This window comes from Cervus canadensis, chromosome 6 (assembly GCF_019320065.1).
Source record: "Cervus canadensis isolate Bull #8, Minnesota chromosome 6, ASM1932006v1, whole genome shotgun sequence".
Classification (NCBI taxonomy): domain Eukaryota; kingdom Metazoa; phylum Chordata; class Mammalia; order Artiodactyla; family Cervidae; genus Cervus; species Cervus canadensis.
In genome coordinates this window covers 13555731-13573969 of record NC_057391.1, presented here as the reverse complement: position 1 = coordinate 13573969, position 18239 = coordinate 13555731, and the positions used below count along the sequence as shown (strand labels likewise).

The 18239-nt window shown below is 40.2% G+C and overlaps 1 protein-coding gene across 6 annotated transcripts in view; it reads right to left on the bottom strand.

Moving 5' to 3' along the window:
* MAP2K5 (mitogen-activated protein kinase kinase 5) overlaps window positions 1-18239 on the bottom strand; it is a 261289-nt gene that overhangs the window by 104123 nt on the left and 138927 nt on the right. For all 6 annotated transcript variants that reach the window (XM_043470889.1, XM_043470888.1, XM_043470885.1 and 3 more), the window contains 2 exons: window positions 10695-10768; window positions 9686-9736 (listed from right to left, as the gene is read on the bottom strand). In XM_043470889.1, the coding sequence (XP_043326824.1) occupies window positions 9686-9736; window positions 10695-10768 (125 nt within the window). The remainder of the gene's footprint in view (window positions 1-9685; window positions 9737-10694; window positions 10769-18239) is intronic.

Here is an 18239-nt window from a genome sequence, read left to right as displayed (position 1 = left end):
AAACTGAGGTCTCACTGAGATGGAATGGTTGCTTAAGGTTACAGGGCTAGTAATGGCAGGGCTAGGATCATGACCCATACCTCTTGGCCCCCAGTACCATACTCTATTCTTGGTACCATCCCTGGAATTCTTGGAAGCCACCATAGCCATCATCCTTCAAAAGCTAGCATGAGCCACCCCTAGTAGTAACTGGAGTTAGGGTGAGTCTGGTCCACTGCAGATGGAAGAAACAGGCATTCACCACTCACCAGCAGGGGATGCACCAGGGGTATGGAAGACGTGGGCCAGATACTCTCAGGTGAGTTGGCGCACTTGGGACCCGAACTTTGTAACCTACTTCCCACACCCACCTACCAGGCTATCTCAATATATTTACTGTCTTCTCCTGGGACCATTTTTCATAAAATTACGTAAAGCCCTACCCTGGGGTAGCAGGATGGATTGTCTTACTTCCCTTCCTTTATTTATTTAATTCGTAAAATACCTTTCCTACCAAGAATAATTCTTCCCAAGGGCTAAGAGTCATGTGACCATTTCTCCTAGCCGCAAACAGACATGGTCATTCCAATCCCCTCATACTTTTTCTTTTATGTTCTAATCCCCGCTACCATCACGTTTTAAGTTTCAAGGTCATATCTGAACAAACCCATTATCCAATTCTAGCGAGATCAATCCATAATAGGAAGCATCCACATGGAACCAGCCAGCCAGTTATAGGAGTAATGCCATCATCATCACCATCAACGACAACGTCATTACTCTGTGCATTTATTGAAGAATTTCCATGTGCCAGGCATTGTTCTAAGTGCTTTTCATGCATATTTCAGTTCAGATTCATAAATACCCATACTTGCTAAGTCACTTCAGTCATGTGCGACCCTGTGCAACCCCACAGACGGCAGCCCACCAAGCTCCCCCGTCCCTGGGATACTCCAGGCAAGAACACTGGAGTGGGTTGCCATTTCCTTCTCCAATGTGTGAAAGTGAAAAGTGAAAGTGAAGTTGCTCAGTCGTGTCTGACTCTGTAGCGACCAGATGGACTGCAGCCTACCAGGCTCCTCCCTCCACGGGATTCTCCAGGCAACAGTGTTGGAGTGGGGTGCGATTGCCTTCTCTGAAATACCCATACTATACTGGTACTATTCATCATCCCCATTTAATAGATAAGGCAAATGAGGCACAGAGAGGTTTAATTTGTACCCACTGGGAAAGGATGATAATAGCTACCACTGAATGACCACCTAGTTTGTCCCAGACACTGGGCTAGATACTCTGTATCCTCTACATTTCATACAACCTGACAAACATTATTGCCTTCATTTTACAGATGTAAAAACTGAGGTTTAGTAAGATTAAATGACTTGCTAAAGTCTAGAGTTACGGATTAAGTATTAAATGTATTATTTAAGTACACAGCCAGGATTCAAACTAGGTATGTCTGACTGCAAAACTGAGGTTCTTTTCTGTGTGTCAAATGGCCCCTCCGAACTATAAGTCAGAAGAGCCACACACTAGTCTTGATCTGGTCAGTATTTCTCAAAATACAGCCTTGGACTCATCCTCATAGAACTGCCCGAGGTGCCTATTACAAATGAACTTCCAGAATCAGAATCTCTGGAGGTGGCTCTGGGAGACCTTCATTTTAGAAAGTTATTTCTCTGGGTGAATCTTCAGTAAACTCGGCCCCAGTCACCAAACATGTCTTTGTTTCCTACAGAGGGGACGACCTGCCTTTCTCATCTCCGCTTAGTACCCAGAAAGGGCCCTTCTGAGGCCCTCCTGTTCAAGGGCCACGCTTTTCAGGTGAAAACTTCCTCCACTCCTCAGGTCGAATTATGAATTCCTGCCTCTGTACTTCTTTAAAATGCTGTTCATATCTTTCACATTAATTTATTGCACTGAGTTGTAACCATCCAGTTGACAGTCTGCTTCTGAGAGGCAAGGAGAGTTCTTATCTCATATCCAGCACCATGCCTGGCACCTAGCAGGCAGCCGGTTCCACAGGTCTGTCCTCAAGAATTCGTGCTGTAGTAGGGACTGGAAAAATGTGTCCAGGCTGCTGAAACTAACTTGGATACAAGATGAGTCCCAGTACATCCTGAATTTATGGAGCCAGGGCTTGATGGCCTAAGACTGCACAACTCAAATCTGTTCTCACACTTGAAGCCAAGATGGCCCACTCTGTCCTCTTCCCTCCAAAACAAAACAAGACAAAGCCAACAGCCAGGTACCACACTACTGAGAGAAGAGCTGTGATGAGTATTTTTCACTTAAAAACCAAAAGCTGGGTTACTTATGGACATGACATCTGTCACCAGTGTGGAAAGCTTAATAGAATGAAAAATATGACTCTTGTCTGAAGCACTTCTGCACTGAAGTTTAAGTGTGGAGGGAAAACTCTGGTCTGTTCTTAACGAGAACACTAAGGAGTGGTGATGATTTAAAAACCAGAGGGTCTTAGAAGAGCACTGCTCCAAGATGGCATGCACACTCCACCCCTCCACTTACTGCTGTGACTGGGCATGAACCTAGGACCCAGATTTAGTTAACTCAGTCCAGAACTGTCTCACTAATTCTCTCTTGTCTTCAACATCCTACCAAACAGTGAGTTTTCACTTTTATCTAGTAGTTTTGTTTGGGGCTTTCTCAAATCAACTATGTCACTTTTAAAATCTGTGATCTGAAGTCTGTTTGCAACCTTTTTTCCTAGTGGTCTCTACTTAAAAAACAAAAGACAGGCTTCCCTGGTGGCTCAGATAGTAAAGAATCTGCCTGTAATGCAGGAGACCCAGATTCAATCCCCGGGTTGGGAAGATCCCCTGGAGAAGGGAATGACTACCCACTCCAGTATTCTTGCCTGGAGAATTCCATGGAGGGAGGAGCCTGGCGTGCTACAGCCCATGGGGTCACAAAGAGTCAGACACCACTGAGTGACTTACATTCTCTCATAACACAAGACCCTAGCGTTTACTTGTCAAAAGCAGGACGATACCTGGTACATCACATCCCTTACTTCTTCCTATGAAGGAATTTCTGCTCAGGGTTAGGCTACTCAGAAAATTAACAAAGTATGCACAAAACTTTAGGTTAGTATGTAATAACTGCAAGGAGATCAAACCAGTCAATCCTAAAGGAAATCAATCCTGAATACTCATTGGAAGGAGTGAGGCTGAAGCTGAAGCTCTAATACTTTGGCCACCTGATGCCAAAAGCTGACTCATTAGAAAAGACCCTGAAGTTGGGAAAGATTGAAGGCAGGAGGAGGAGGAGACAACAGAGGATGGTTGGATGGCATCACGGACTCAATGGACACAAATTTAAGCAAGCTCTAGGAGATGGTGAAGAACATGGAAGCCTGGTGTCCTGCAGTCCATGGGGTCGCAAAAAGTTGGACATGACTGAGTGACTGAACAACAACAGTATGTTAAAAAATATATATATGTATCAATCATAAACAATGGGGATTCTTTTTTTTTTTTTTTTAAAGCTGGCAAGATCACCGTGTGGGTAGTAGAACATTCAGGTTAGACAGGGTTCTGTAGTCACACTACTCTAACTCAATCTATCTTCCAGTTCACTAACTCTCTCTTGTCTTCAACGTGCTACCAAACAGTGAGTTCTCATTTTTATCTAGTAGTTTTGTTTTGGACTTTCTCAAATCAACTATGTCATTTTTAAAATTTGTGATCTAAAGTCTGTTTGCAACCTTTTTTCCTACTGGTTCTTTGGGTTGCTCTGTTTCTTTGTGGGCCTGGTTTTCTTTGCTTTACAGTTTTTGTTCACCAAAAAAAAAATTTCGCAGAGGTTTTCTGGGGCCTCACGTTGACGTGTCTACTTCAAACAATATTCTCAACATGAAGATCCTTTTCTAACTCGGGTCACATATACAAACATCCAGGGTACAAATTTATGCCAGTTAGTCTGTGGCCACAACTTTTCCCCTTTTTCTTTTTCTTCCTGTTGTTCTTCTGTTCCCTGGGATGGGGAAGAGTAGCTTTAGATCTAGTTTGTTTGTTTGTTTTGTCCTTGGTAGGGTGGGGGGCTCTTCAAGCTTCCAGCATAGTATGGGGAAGATCTCCTCTGAGATCCTCTGCCTTAAGGAAGCCCCCTTATCATTCACAGCTGCAATACAGGCAAATATCCTCAGGAATAAGTAGCTTTGGCACTCTAACATTCTATTTTCCCCTCTGTTTTAGGTTTCCTTCTGAAAATCATCCTGGGAGTCCCCAGTTGTCTTCTTAGCTCTTCAGTGCATTTGAGATGGTTTTTGAAACTATTTTAATTAGCATTTTTCAGCAGAAGAGTTGGTCCAAATAACCTAATGTGCTACTATCAGAAACTAGAAGCTGGGGTCCTAGTTAAATCTTGACCATCATCCTTGGCCAGCTCTGAGATTCTGGGCTAAAGTTACTTCACCTTTGGTTTCCTTACCTGTAAAATAAAGACATGTTTACCTAATGGAGCTGTCTGAAGACTAAATAAATCCATGTAATGTGCTCAATTCAGTACATGCCACATGGGGATGCTTAGTAAATGCTGGCCTCCTTCCAATCATCACCACTATCACTACGATCACTGCATGAACATGGCCAACTGAGCCAGATCATGGAATCTGCACAGGTTATAATCTGGGTAAATATACTTTCCAAGAATAGGAAGAGTGCAGGTGGAAAAAATGTCCAGAAGATAGGAATAGTTATTTAGACTGACTTTCTGATTCCAAAGGACAAGTATTTGCATAAGATTTCTTAATTTCGAAACTTCAGGAATTCATAGTAATAATGTTAAAATTTTATATCTGATTTTAGGAAATTATAATAAATTACAATGACTCAATAGTGGGTTAAAGTTTCAGAGGCTTCTATCTTTAAAACAAGAGTAAAAGTTCTAGTAATTAGAATTTTCAAGAAATGATTTAATATAAATCCCCAAAACCTTTTGGATCCCGTTTGTAATCCTTCTGGAAGAAATCCTGTTAAAATATACCTGAAAATGTTTCTTGCTTTGGATTAAAATGTCCTTTAAACCTAATTACCTGCCTGCCCCTAAAATGTAATGTGTACTTGAACATGCCACTTCATTTTCTGGGTCATCGAGGAGGTGGGACCAGATGACTTTCCAAGTCTCCCACAAGGACCACTGTTTAACACGCCCATAAATTGTTATTGTTTGCTTGCTTGTTTATTCTAATGACTTTATAATCTTAGAAAAGCTTCCCTATCTTTGTCCTAATTACCATTTTCTTATACCTAACATTTCAGATTATAGGAGAATAAAGTGAGACTGTTCATACATGCAAGGCTATTTCTTTGATTTATTTTCAATATTTGAGCAGTCTAGTGGGTTGTATCTGAGTCATCCGAGGGTCTTTATGCTTTATCACACAAGCAGATAAAATACAGTACAAAAACTTAAATCGTCTGCTTATAATTAGTGAACAAATCATTTTTGGAATGCAGGTTTCATGAACTGATTCATTCATTTAGCACCATGTGAAGGACTGGATACAGAGAAAAAGCCAGAATAAACCCTGAACATACTAATCCAGATTTGAAGAGACACATAAATAATTTGGATAGAGTGAGAGGCACAGCAGTTAAGAGTTCAGTCCCTGGAAGCTGATTACATAAGTCTGACTCCTAACTCTGCTACTTATTAGCTGCATGAAATTGGTGAAGTCACTCAGGTTTACTATCCCTCGTTGTCTTCATCTGTAAAAAAACAATATTTATCTACCTCATAGGGTGGTTGTGAGGATTTAAAGAGTTCAGTCATCTCACACGCTGGCAAAGTAATGCTCAAAATTCTCCGAGCTTGGCTTCAACAGTACGTGAACCAGGAACTTCCAGATGTTCAAGCTGGATTTAGAAAAGGCCGAGGAACCAGAGATCAACTTGTCAACATCCACTGGATCATAGAAAAAGCAAGGGAATTCCAAAAAAATACCTACTTCTGCTTCATTGACTATGCTAAAGCCTTTGACTGTGTGGACCACAACAAACTGTGGAAAATTCTTCAAGATATGGGATACCAGACCACCTTACCTACCTCCTGAGAAATGTGTATGCAGGTCAAGAAGCAACAATTAGAACTGGACATGGAACAACAGACTGGTTCAAAATTGGGAAAGGAATGCATCAAGGCTGTATATTGTCACCCTGTTTGTTTAACATATGTAGAGTACATCATGCAAAATGCTGGGCTGAATGAAGCACAAGCTGGAATCAAGATTGCTGGGAGAAATATCAATAACCTCAGATATGCAGATGACACCACACTTATGGGAGAAAGCGAAGAGGAACTAAAGAGCCTCTTGATGAAGGTGAAAGAGGAGAATGAAAAAGCTGGCTTAAAACTCAACAATCAAAAAACTAAGATCATGGCATCTGGCCCCATCACTTCATGGCAAATAGATGGGGAAACAATGCAAACAGTGATAGACTTTCTTTTCTTGGGCTCCAAAATTACTGCAGATGGTCACTGCAGCCATGAAAGTGAAAGACCTTTGCTCTTTGGAAGAAAAGCTATGACCAATCTAGACAGCATATTAAAAAGCAGAGACATTACTTTGCTGATAAAGGTCCACAGAGTCAAACCTATGGATTTTCTAGTGGTCATGTGTGGATGTCAGAGTTGGACCATAAAGAAAGCTGTGCGAAGAAGAATTGATACTTTTGAACTGTGGTGTTGGAGAAGTCCCTTGGACTGCAAGGAGATCCAACCAGTCCATTCTAAAGGAAATCAGTCCTGAATATTCATTGGAAGGACTGATGCTGAAGCTGAAGCTCCAATACTTTGGCCACCAGATGCAAAGAACTGACTCATTGGAAAAGACTCTGATGGCAAAGATTGAAGGCAGGAGGAGAAGGGGATTCCAGAGGATGAGACGGTTGGATGGCATCACCAACTCGAAGGACACGAGCTTGAGCAAGCTCCGGGAGTTGGTGATGGACAGGGAGGCCTGGCGCACTGTGGTCCATGGGGTCGCAGAGAGTCGGACTGAGCGACTAAACTGAACTGGTACGTAAAGCTTTAAAAGGGTGATTAGTGCGTGGTTCTAATTAAGTGTCCACTATTACTATCATTGTTATTATCCTTGTACTGAAACAGCTATGAATATAAAGTGAGAGAAATGGATGTGAAGTGAGTGCATTATATTAGATGACCTCTAATTGTAGGTACTTAAAATTTATTATTTGTCCTCTAGCCTATACCTCCCAGCCCCCACTCATGTCACCCCACACTCTAATTCTGTCTTTGTTCATCTTCCCAAAGTGATCTCTCTCTTTTATAAGTGCCCTTTTCACATACTATTTGAATCATCAGATTCAAATATTATATGCCTTCTTATTCTCTAAAGGTATGCATGGTAAAACTGAAGCCTTTATTATGTCACACATGACATGGCCACATATAACGCCATGTTTCCTATTTTCCTATTTTGCCCAACTCTTATGTGGATTACAGAGTGGTGCCACCATACCTGGCTAACTGCATGGAAGGCGCTCAGTAATTACAGGTTGATTAATTAAAGGTACTCAGTTTCAGAAATAGCTTTTACTGGCATAGACCAGAGGTTGGCAAACTTTTCCTGCAAAGGGCCAGACAGTTATTTTTCACTTTGCGGGCCATATGGTCTCTGCTGCAACTGTCAAAACTATCCCACTCTGCCACTGTGGTGCTACAGCAGCCATAGACAACACATAAATAAATGGGAGTGGCCATCTTCCAATGAAACTTCTTAAAATTTTTTACTTTGAAATACTTATTAATAAGAAGTGGAAAAACATATTCTGGGAGGTTTTGTACACTCTTCACTCAGTCCCTCAGTTGCTAGCACTCTAATACAGCATCACAACACCTCAGGCAGGGGTTAACATCTGTATCAGAATAAATGGTACTTCCACCTTCGCCCACTCCTAACCTCTGATCTCACAGCAGTTAGGCAAGTCATGTTCAACAAGAGCGTGTTGATTTGAGCCAAGCTCATGATCTGTGTATCACACTCTTTGCTTTCCAGGTATCTTACCTTTTTACAGCTTAAACTAGAAAGTGGATAACTAGAATTCCCTTGCCCAAGAAGCAAAGCAATTTAACTTTGCCAATATGAGCTAATGTTTCATAATTTTAATCTTTACATTTTCAATTAAGAGATGGATGCATCACATATATCCATACACAAAAAGGAAAAAAAAAAGTCATTTCTTTACTGTGTACCTGGAAAATTACAACTGTAACCTAGATTTGTACATTCAAACGTATCACAATTTAATTATTAGAGCTAACACTACTAAGAACATGATGGAGAGTGGAAAAGTTATTTGCTTTAAACCATAGTGTTCCATATTTTTTCAAAGACTGACATGGCATTTGGCATGGCTTTGTTAATTATAAAGGTGGCTCACCAATCTCAGCTAAGCTGGTAGAGCCAAGAGGGTGATTAAGTTTTATAAAAAAACAGGTATGGGGAGTTCTCTGGTGGTCCAGTGGTTAAGAATCTGCCTTCTAATGCAGGGGACGAAGGTTTGATCCCTGGTTGGGGAACTAAGATCCCACATGCCATGGGGAAAACCCATGATTCGCAACTAAGACCTAATGCAGCTAAATAAATAAATATTAAAAACTAGGTATGATGACTTCAGAGATTAATTTTTTGTCACATTACCCAGAGAAATGAGATATAATGAATTTTCTTTAAAAACAATGCAAGGCAAAAATTAACTGTTTTGGTATCTCAATTTAAAAAATGCTTTGCATTGTTCTGAGAATAAGATCCAGGGTTCTATCCTTATTAGCATCCTTTTAACAAAATAATATATGAATAAAGAACACTGAGAATAAGATCCAAGGTTCCATACATAATTCATTTAACTATAAAGACTACTTGGAGTGCAACTGACTACCTGAATAAATCTAGAACCCTCATCAAAAAACTAAACCTAAGTTATTAAAACATTGCTCCAAAATACTAAATAAGTTTCCTGCTTGTCATTTCCTAGCACCCTACTCTTGAAGTGAAAGTGGAAACCAATAAATAAAAGCAATTTTATGAATAAAGATAACTTCCCTTACTTAAAAGGCAGGCAAAAGAAAAATGTCAAACCCACATTGGTATTTGAAATAGTTCTATGCTTCTTATTCCTGGTAAATTTATTTCAGAGGGACTAATAAGTTATCTTTTAATAGACATGAACTCAAATAAACAGAAGACAGACATACAAGTTTGACAGTAAAATGTCTGCTAAATCCTTACATTCAGAGACCCATAAGTAATAATTTAATTTTTAATTAATAATTTCATTTTCATCTGGTGTGGAAGCATGCTTATTCCTGGAAAAAACAGCTGATCTTATTGACTGACATTTTGATATACGTTAAGGTTAATTAAATAAGCAATGAGGCAAAGTAGCCAGCGTGCTGTAAGATGTAATTTTTCTGTAGGATTACACTTCAAAACAATTTTATACTCGAACCAACCAGTTAAGTCAACAAAGTGAGATAAGTTGGTAGCTCCTGTATAAACCCTAACATCTTTTAGGAAGACTTAAAAATCAAATCATGACTGGATTGACTTTGTAATTTATGATCTGTTAGGCTAAAGCTGTGGATTTAATTCAAGAATTGTACATTACGAAGTACATAAAGATGTTGCTTTTAAATGTTATTTTTGCATAAGTTTACTTACCGCCATATAAGCATTTGTTCCAACATACGTCTTGGCTATAGAATTCACCAGCTATGAGACAAAACAGTCTGTTAGAACAATATAAAGATAATGTGGAAATAAAATGGGCAATTATTCCTCATTTAACCTACAATCATCATTTCTATAAATCAACTAAAAATTATGTAAAAGGGAACAAATTTATCTACAAAGGCATTAAAAATGATTAAATCTCTTTTCTTTTGAATGTGATTTCCAATTTAAACAAGCACGGCTTTACAGTTTATAGCAGATAACCTTCAACAATTCACTTAAGCAGGATGCTTATCGCTTTAGTACCCCAAACCCGCCTGATATAAAAAGTCAATTTGAAGTAGAATTTGAACACTCATTTTTTAGTCAGATGGCTCCAGATGTGAATGAAGCCCCATGCCTTACCAGAATGAAGCGAACACTAAATACGCTGGAGGGATAACAGACTTTGACAACTCATAATACAACCATGACCTTCGCTTTGGTCTTCGTGTTTGGCTGGGAGTAAAGGTGGCTGCAATTCAAATCAACATCACAGCACGCTCATGGGTCACTATCACTGGGGTTCTCAGGGGAGGCCCAAAATGGAAATTAATTAAAATTTGTGCTGCACATTGTAATGGCCCTCCACCATTGTTGCTCCCAATATTAATTTTTATTGTGGGCCAGTTGGGCTCCCCAGGCACAGCTCCCACTCTGCCCTCCCTTTTGTCTGGCCAAAACGCTTTCATATCAAAGCTGCATATCAATGAAGTTTGCTATTCGTAAGTAGTAATTACAATATCAGCAGTTTTTACTGTCATTAAACAATGAACAATCATATTCTGATGAAGGCAACTCGCTCAGAGATTAAAAATGAATAACACAATCCCAGCCGACGAGAAGATGCAGAGTTCTGTTTGTCTGGCAGCTAGGTGATTTTTCAATCCAGAGAGAGAATGAAAATAGGAAGTAGATGTTACAGAGATGAGAACAGATCAGGAGGAAAAAGACCTACCTGAGTGCTAACTCCAAAATCACACAGCTTGACTTGTCCTCTTGTGTTTACTAGCATATTGGAGGGCTTCACATCTAAAAAGGGACCAGAAAAACCCATGTAACTAATTCCATATCTACTGAGCTTGTTCTAAAAAAAGCACACGCACACCAAACCATATTGCAGAAATGACATCATCTGTTCAACCTAGAATTCTAATCACAAATTTAATGCAAAGCATTTTATCTGGAGGCAAAATGTAAGGTCCTAACTCCCTCACTTCCAACCATTTTTGGTTTCTGTAGAAGCAAGAGTTTATTTATCTCATGTGAAAGTCAAATAAAATCTTTGCTTCCAACAACAGTAAACACACCTAACATCCTACTCCAGCTTTCAGAAAAAGTAGATAAGAATATGTAGCCTTCTTGCATAAAATTTGTACAAAAAGGCTTAGGTTTGCTCTTAATGTGAAACTGCTTCTCCCACCAAAAAAGTAAGGCCTAAGGGAAGCCAATAAAGAAAAAATCATTCAAAATGTTTGCTAGTAACAGGTTTATCTGACTGAAACAATGAAAGCGTGTGTGAATGCAGTACTGCTTTTTCCTAGTTTTACATGCAAACCATACTTCAGATAATCCTCAGAAATTGACCTAAAAGATGTATGTATGTGTGTGCATGTGTGCACTTATCAAGTCTTTTATTTATCCCTCTCGTCCCTTATATCATTTTGACTGTTTTTAAAGTTAACAAAAGAACTGACATAGCTTTTGCCAAGGCAGTCTGCTAAATAGACACAAAGGGTTTCTGTGAAGCATCGTCAGTGACAACAATAAGCCTTTTCAGGAATTCAAGGAGCCAACAAAAACCATCCAAGCGGGATGACACCACAGCACTTTTGTTGGTACAGGACAGCACCTGCTTCAGTATTTCATCTTCAGCAGCAAAAGTGGTTTGGAACAGACAGCTTGCTGTATTCAATAGAATATATGACCATAACTACTCCGAGGCTGAACAAAAGACTCAGAATTTATATGTAACATCTTAAAAAAACTGTGAGTTAATCTCACTCTGCCCCTCCAATCTGCAAAAGGGTACCCCCCAAAAAGTATCTTGCCAAGAGTAGGTACTTAACTCAAACCTTGGGTTCAAACTCAGTAACCAACGATTACTGAACTCTACCTCCCATGTGACAGGCATCTTCTCACACGCGTGCTCGTTTGGTGTTGCCTGACTGACACTAGAATATAAACTCCATGAAGGCAGGGACTTTGACTCTTTTACTGACTTCTAGATACCAGTTCCTGAAGAGGGCCAGTCATACAGGAAATGCTTAATAAATATTTGTTGAATAGATGAAAATAAATTAACGGAAACCATGAACACATAGCATTATTTTGTTAATGATTATGTTTCAGTGATCAGGGGTTAGCTATAGACTATGCCTCTGTAGCATGCCCTTTCAGATAAGACACACTTCTTGTAGAGGGCCTTTCTCTCTGAAAACAGGTCAGTATGCTTAGGCATGTGTAAGCTTTTTTAACCAACTTGCCTCTCTGCTTCTAGTTTTCCCCAATTTCAACATAAACCTCATACCACAATCATATTAAATACACTTTCACTGTATAACTTCTCTCCTAAGGAGGAAGTAAAATATTCCCTGACTTCCCCCGCCAACCCCAACGTGAATTCCCTAAGAAGAGGGTTGTGCTTTCAAATGTGCCTCAGTTCAGTTCAGTTCAGTCGCTCAGTCATGTCCAACTCTTTGCGACCCCATGGACCACAGCACGCCAGGCCTCCCTGTCCATCACCAACTGCTGGAGTCTACCCAAACCCATGTCCACTGAGTGAGTGATGCCATCCAACCATCTCATCCTCTGTCGTCCCCTTCTCCTCCTGCCCTCAATCTTTCCCAGCATCAGGGTCTTTTCAAGTGAGTCAGCTCTTCGCATCATGTGGCTAAATTATTGCAGTTTCAGCTTAAACATCAGTCTAAAGGACTGATCTCCTTTAGGATGGACTGGGTGGATCTCCTTGCAGTCCAAGGGACTCTCAAGAGTCTTCTCCAACACCACACTTCAAAAGCATCAATTCTTCAGCACTCAGCTTTCTTCACAGTCCAACTCTCACATCCATACTTGACCACTGGAAAAACCATAGCCTTGACTAGATGGACCTTTGTTGACAGAGTAATGTCTCTGCTTTTTAATATGCTGTCTAGGTGGGTCATAACTTTCCTTCCAAGGAGTAAGCGTCTTTTAATTTCATGACTGCAGTCACCATCTGCAGCGATTCTGGAGCCCAAAAAATAATCTGCCACTGTTTCTGCTGTTTCTCCATCTATTTGCCATGAAGTGATGGGACCAGATGCCACAATCTTTGTTTTCTGAATGTTGGTTGATCTTTAAGACAACTTTTTCACTCTCCTCTTTCACTTTCATCAAGAGGCTCTTTAGTCCTTCTTCACTTTCTGCTATAAGGGTGGTGTTGTCTGCACATCTGAGGTTATTGATACTTCTCCCGGCAATCTTGATTCCAGCTTGTGCTTCCTCCAGTCCGGCATTTCTCATGATGTACTCTGCATATAAGTAGTCTTATATGTGCAGCTTCAGTAGTCTGCACAAAAAATACACATCATAGACAGCCACAGTAGACATTCAATAAACATTTGCTGAACTGGAAGAAATGTTAGGCTCTACAAAGCCTGGTCTTATTTTCCAAATTTAATTCTCACTACATGCCCTCAACTTCAAATATTTTTCTTTTGGACAATCTGCTCTTTTATATACTGATACCCTTAAACTGGGCTTCTCTGGTAGCTCTGTTGGTAAAGAATTTGCCTGCAATGCAGGAGACCCTGGTTCCTTTCCTGGGTCGGGAAGATCCCCTGGAGAAGGGATAGGTTACCCATTTCAGTATTCTTTGGCTTCCTTGGTGGCTCAGATGGTAAAGAATCTGCCTGCAATGCAGGAGACCTGGGTTCGATCCTTGGGTTGGGAAGATCCCTTGGAGGAGGGCACAGCAACCCACTCCAGTATTCTTGCCCAGAGAATCCCATGGACAGAAGAACCTGGCAGGCTGCAGTCCACGGGGCTGCAAAGAGTCAGACATGACTGAGCAACTACGCACAACACAGCACCCTTAAACCTCTCTTAAGCCACACATCTGATGGAGACAGTTAATGAACAAATATTCTGAGCTCCTGGAAGAAGGGGCTGCCTGAAAATCACAAGGTATGGTAAGATGAACAAATCCTTAGCTTTAATCAGACACACATTTGACTTAAGTGGACCAACAGAGAGAAAAGAATAAAACAGCAAAATTTCTAGATTATGTTCTGAAAAGCAAGGTGTAAGTAAGAACTGGACAGCATTTTCAGCTCTCCAATATCTTTTTTTTAACTTACATATATACCTACTGCCTGATTTTGCACATTTATTTTTCAGTTCAGTTTTCAGAAATAGTTTGTGTATGAAAGCAGTAGGCATACAGCCATCCTCTAAACAACTTCTGTATTCCAACTAGACTGGTCTAGCCATTGTCTCAAAAGAAACAAATCTCTAAAACACCACTACCATGCCATCATTCATGCCGTGTCCCAGGCCTCAACCTTCTTGGGTTTAGAAATCCTTATTTGATATTTTTTTGACAGAATCCTGTCCATCCTTCAACTCAAGTATCCCATCTCCCTGTTAACGAATCTACTTGGCCACCAAAATCACTGCTTCCTTTGAATTGCTAAGGCATTTACTGTCTGTACCATTTAGAACTGAGCATGTGACACCTTTTTTTTTTAAAACCAGTAATTACTTACCATATTCACTGTTAAAGGTATCAAGAAGTAACAAGTTCACAGGGGAGGAATGTCTTTACACATTTTTGTATTTATCCTGTGTGAGGATACAGGATATATCCAAGATGTATAACACTTTGCTCACTGGTTGATGGCCTCCTAAACAATACACTAAATTTGCTAGTATAAGTGTTCCCCTCCCCAGCAACATTGGACCATAACAGATCCCTTTAAACAAAATCAATGGATTCAGGTGAGGAGATAGAAGCCTGACTCAATGGAGACATAAGACTTGGATTTTAGTCTTCTGGGCCCTGTCAAATGTAACTTTGGACTAGGCATGTGATGTTTTAGTTTTCACCTCTGTAGGGAGATAATAAAAGTTACTGTATCTTAAAAAATTGTGGGGATTAGATGAAATAATGAATGCAAAATAGCTTTTAAACTGTCAAACACTCTATAAAGTATTATTATTATCTACTGGCAATCAACCAAGTCATAAAAAGTGTTATATTTCTTTATGTTCAGGAATAATTTCTGTTGCTACTGCAGTAAATTCAAGCTGTATTTAGGTAAAATACTAGCTGAAAGAAAGCAATTCCAAAGTCCAGTAAGTAGACTGATAAAAACCTATTCAATGTTTATGAAGAGGCATATTTGCCAGACTATATGTACTCATTCCCCAATAAGGCCAATTGGTCTTCTTACTTTCACACTTGCTCTACAGCCTGTCATGAACAGCGCTGCTAAAGTGACTTTTTAAAACCTAAATCAGGGACTTCCCTGGTGGTCCAGTGGTTAAGATGCTGTGCTTCCACTGCAGGGGGTGCAGGTTCAATCCCTGGTCGGGGAGCTAAGATCCTGCATGCCACATGGCATGGCAGAAATATAGAAAAAATAAAAAAAAAAAAAAAACCTGAAATCCAAATAAGACCATGTCAGTCAGTTCAGTCGCTCAGTCGTGTCCGACTCTTTGCGATCCCATGAATTGCAGCACTCCAGGCCTCCCTGTCCATCACCAACTCCTGGAGTTTTCTCAAACTTATGTCCATCGAGTCGGTGATGCCATCCAGCCATCTCATCCTCTGTCGTCCCCTCCTCCTCCTGCCCCCAATCCCTCCCAGCATCAGGGTCTTCTCCAATGAGTCAACTCTTCACATGAGGTGGCCAAAGTATTGGAGTTTCAGCTTCAGCATCAGTCCTTCCAATGAACACCCAGGACTGATCTCCTTTAGGATGGACTGGTTGGATCTCCTTGCAGTCCAAGGGACTCTCAAGAGTCTTCTCCAACACCATAGTTCAAAAGCATCAATTTTTCAGTGCTCAGCTTTCTTCACAGTCCAACTCTCACATCCATACATGACCACTGGAAAAACCATAGCCTTGACCAGACGGACCTTTGTTGGCAAAGTAATGTCTCTGCTTTTTAATATGCTGTCTAGGTGGGTCATAACTTTCCTTCCAAGGAGTAAGTGTCTTTTAATTTCATGGCTGCAATCACCATCTGCAGTGATTTTGGAGCCCCCAAAAATAAAGTCTGACACTGTTTCCACTGTCTCCCCATCTGTTTCCCATGAGGTGATGGGACCAGATGCCATGATCTTAGTTTTCTGAATATTAAGCTTTAAGTCAACTTTTTCACTCTCCTCTTTCACTTTCATCAAGAAGCTTTTTTAGTTCCTCTTCACTCTCTGCCATAAGGGTAGTGTCATCTGCATATCTGAGGTTACTGATATTTCTCCCGGCAATCTTGATTCCAGCTTGTGCTTCTTCTAGCCCAGCGTTTCTCATGATGTACTCCGCATATAAGTTAAATAAGCAGGGTGACAACATACAGCCTTGACATACTCCTTTTCCTATTTGGAACCAGTCTGTTGTTCCATGTCCAGTTCTAACTGTTGCTTCCTGACCTGCATACAGGTTTCTCAAGAGGCAGGTCAGGTGGTCTGGTATTCCCATCTCTTTCAGAATTTTCCACAGTTTACTGTGATCCACACAGTCAAAGGCTTTGGCATAGTCAATAAAGCAGAAGTAGATGTTTTTCTGGAACTCTCTTGTTTTTTCGATGATCCAGCGGATATTGGCAATTTGATCTCTGGTTCCTCTGCCTTTTCTAAAACCAGCTTGAATATCTGGAAGTTCATGTCACTCCTTTGCCTAAAACCTCCAGGGGTCTCCCAACTCAAGGCAAAATGCAGCCCTCATGGTTTCTGAAGCCTTCTCTGAGCTGCCCCCATTACCTCTGTACTCTCATCCTTCCTACTGCTCTCCCTGCCTGCTCTGCTTTATCTCACTGGCCGCCTTTTCAGGCGTGCTCCTGCTTTGTGGTTCCGTACCACTGGAATAGTTTGCTCCCATATATATAAGCAGGCATGGCCTGAGCCTTTGCTTTTTTTCTTCTTCCAGGTTTCTGCTCAAATGTTACCCTTTTAAGAGAAGCCTTCCTCAACCACCCACTATGAAGAGCAATACGTCCAACCTCAGAGATTCATTCTCCCTCTTCCCTATTTCAATGCTCCTCTTAACACTTAGCATCATCTATATCCTATATAAGTACATGTAAATCTGTTCTCAGTCTTCCCTTTTTGAAGGAAAGCTCCATGAATGCAGAGACGTGATCTGTTATGTTCAATTCTATGTTTAGAATGGTGCCTGATACAGATAAGAAATGGTATCTATTGAATAAATTGTGAGTGAATATTCCCACTAAATAAATGGGCAAATATGTGTACCTGGAGAAGCATGAATTTGCACTGAGATGGAGCTCCATGTTTTCCCATCCAATTGCATATATTTCAGAATAAATATATTTCAGTATTAATGAATACGTTTGTGAATGATATTGTTCATTCTGAGAGAACCTACAGGCGTTCAAAAATACTCATTCAACAAATATTAACTAATGCCTTAGCATGTGCCAGATATGATAGTAGGCACTGTGGAGAGAAGCCTGAGTAAGACCTGCCTCTACTCTTCAGAAGAGTCATATTAAGGAACTGTTGGTATATATTTTGACCAAAAATAGTGTATATGAGATTTCAGGATAATACCACTGCTTATGTATACTCTAAATGGTATTTGCTTTCTATAGTAAAAACAATGAGAATTATGTAACTAGAGAGTTTCCAAGCGTGGCTGTGCATTCAAAAAAAAAAAAAAGCAAAAACACTTTTGGTTCCACCTCAGATCTATGTATGTATGCTATGTCACTTCAGTTGTGTTTGACTCTCTGTGACCCCACGAACTGTAGCCCACCAGGCTCCTCTGTCCATGGGATTTTCCAGGCAAGGATATTGGAGTGGGTTGCCATTTCCTTCTCCAATCTGTGTGTATATGTATGTGTATATACATATGTGTGTTGTCTGTGTGTATATACATATATGCATACACACATATATGTGTGTTGTCTGTGTGTATATACCTCAGATCTACTGATTCAGAAATCAATTTAAAACAGTCTGGTCTTCATGGCAGCATTCAGAAAAGATCAACATATCCTGCTATATTTCCTTCTGATTTAACTGCTGGCAAGTTCAGAATATCTGAAAAGAAATCTTATTGTTTAACTTTGCTTTTTAAATCAATTTTATTCATTAAAAATCAATTTTACTGCAGTCATTTTGAATATATAGTTTAATGAGTTTGACAAATGTATACATCCATATAACTATTCCACAATCAAGATATGAAACATTTATATCACCCCCCAAAATTCCCCATGTCCTTTATAGTCAATTCCATCCTGACCTCTGGCAACTGCTGATTTCTTTGTTATT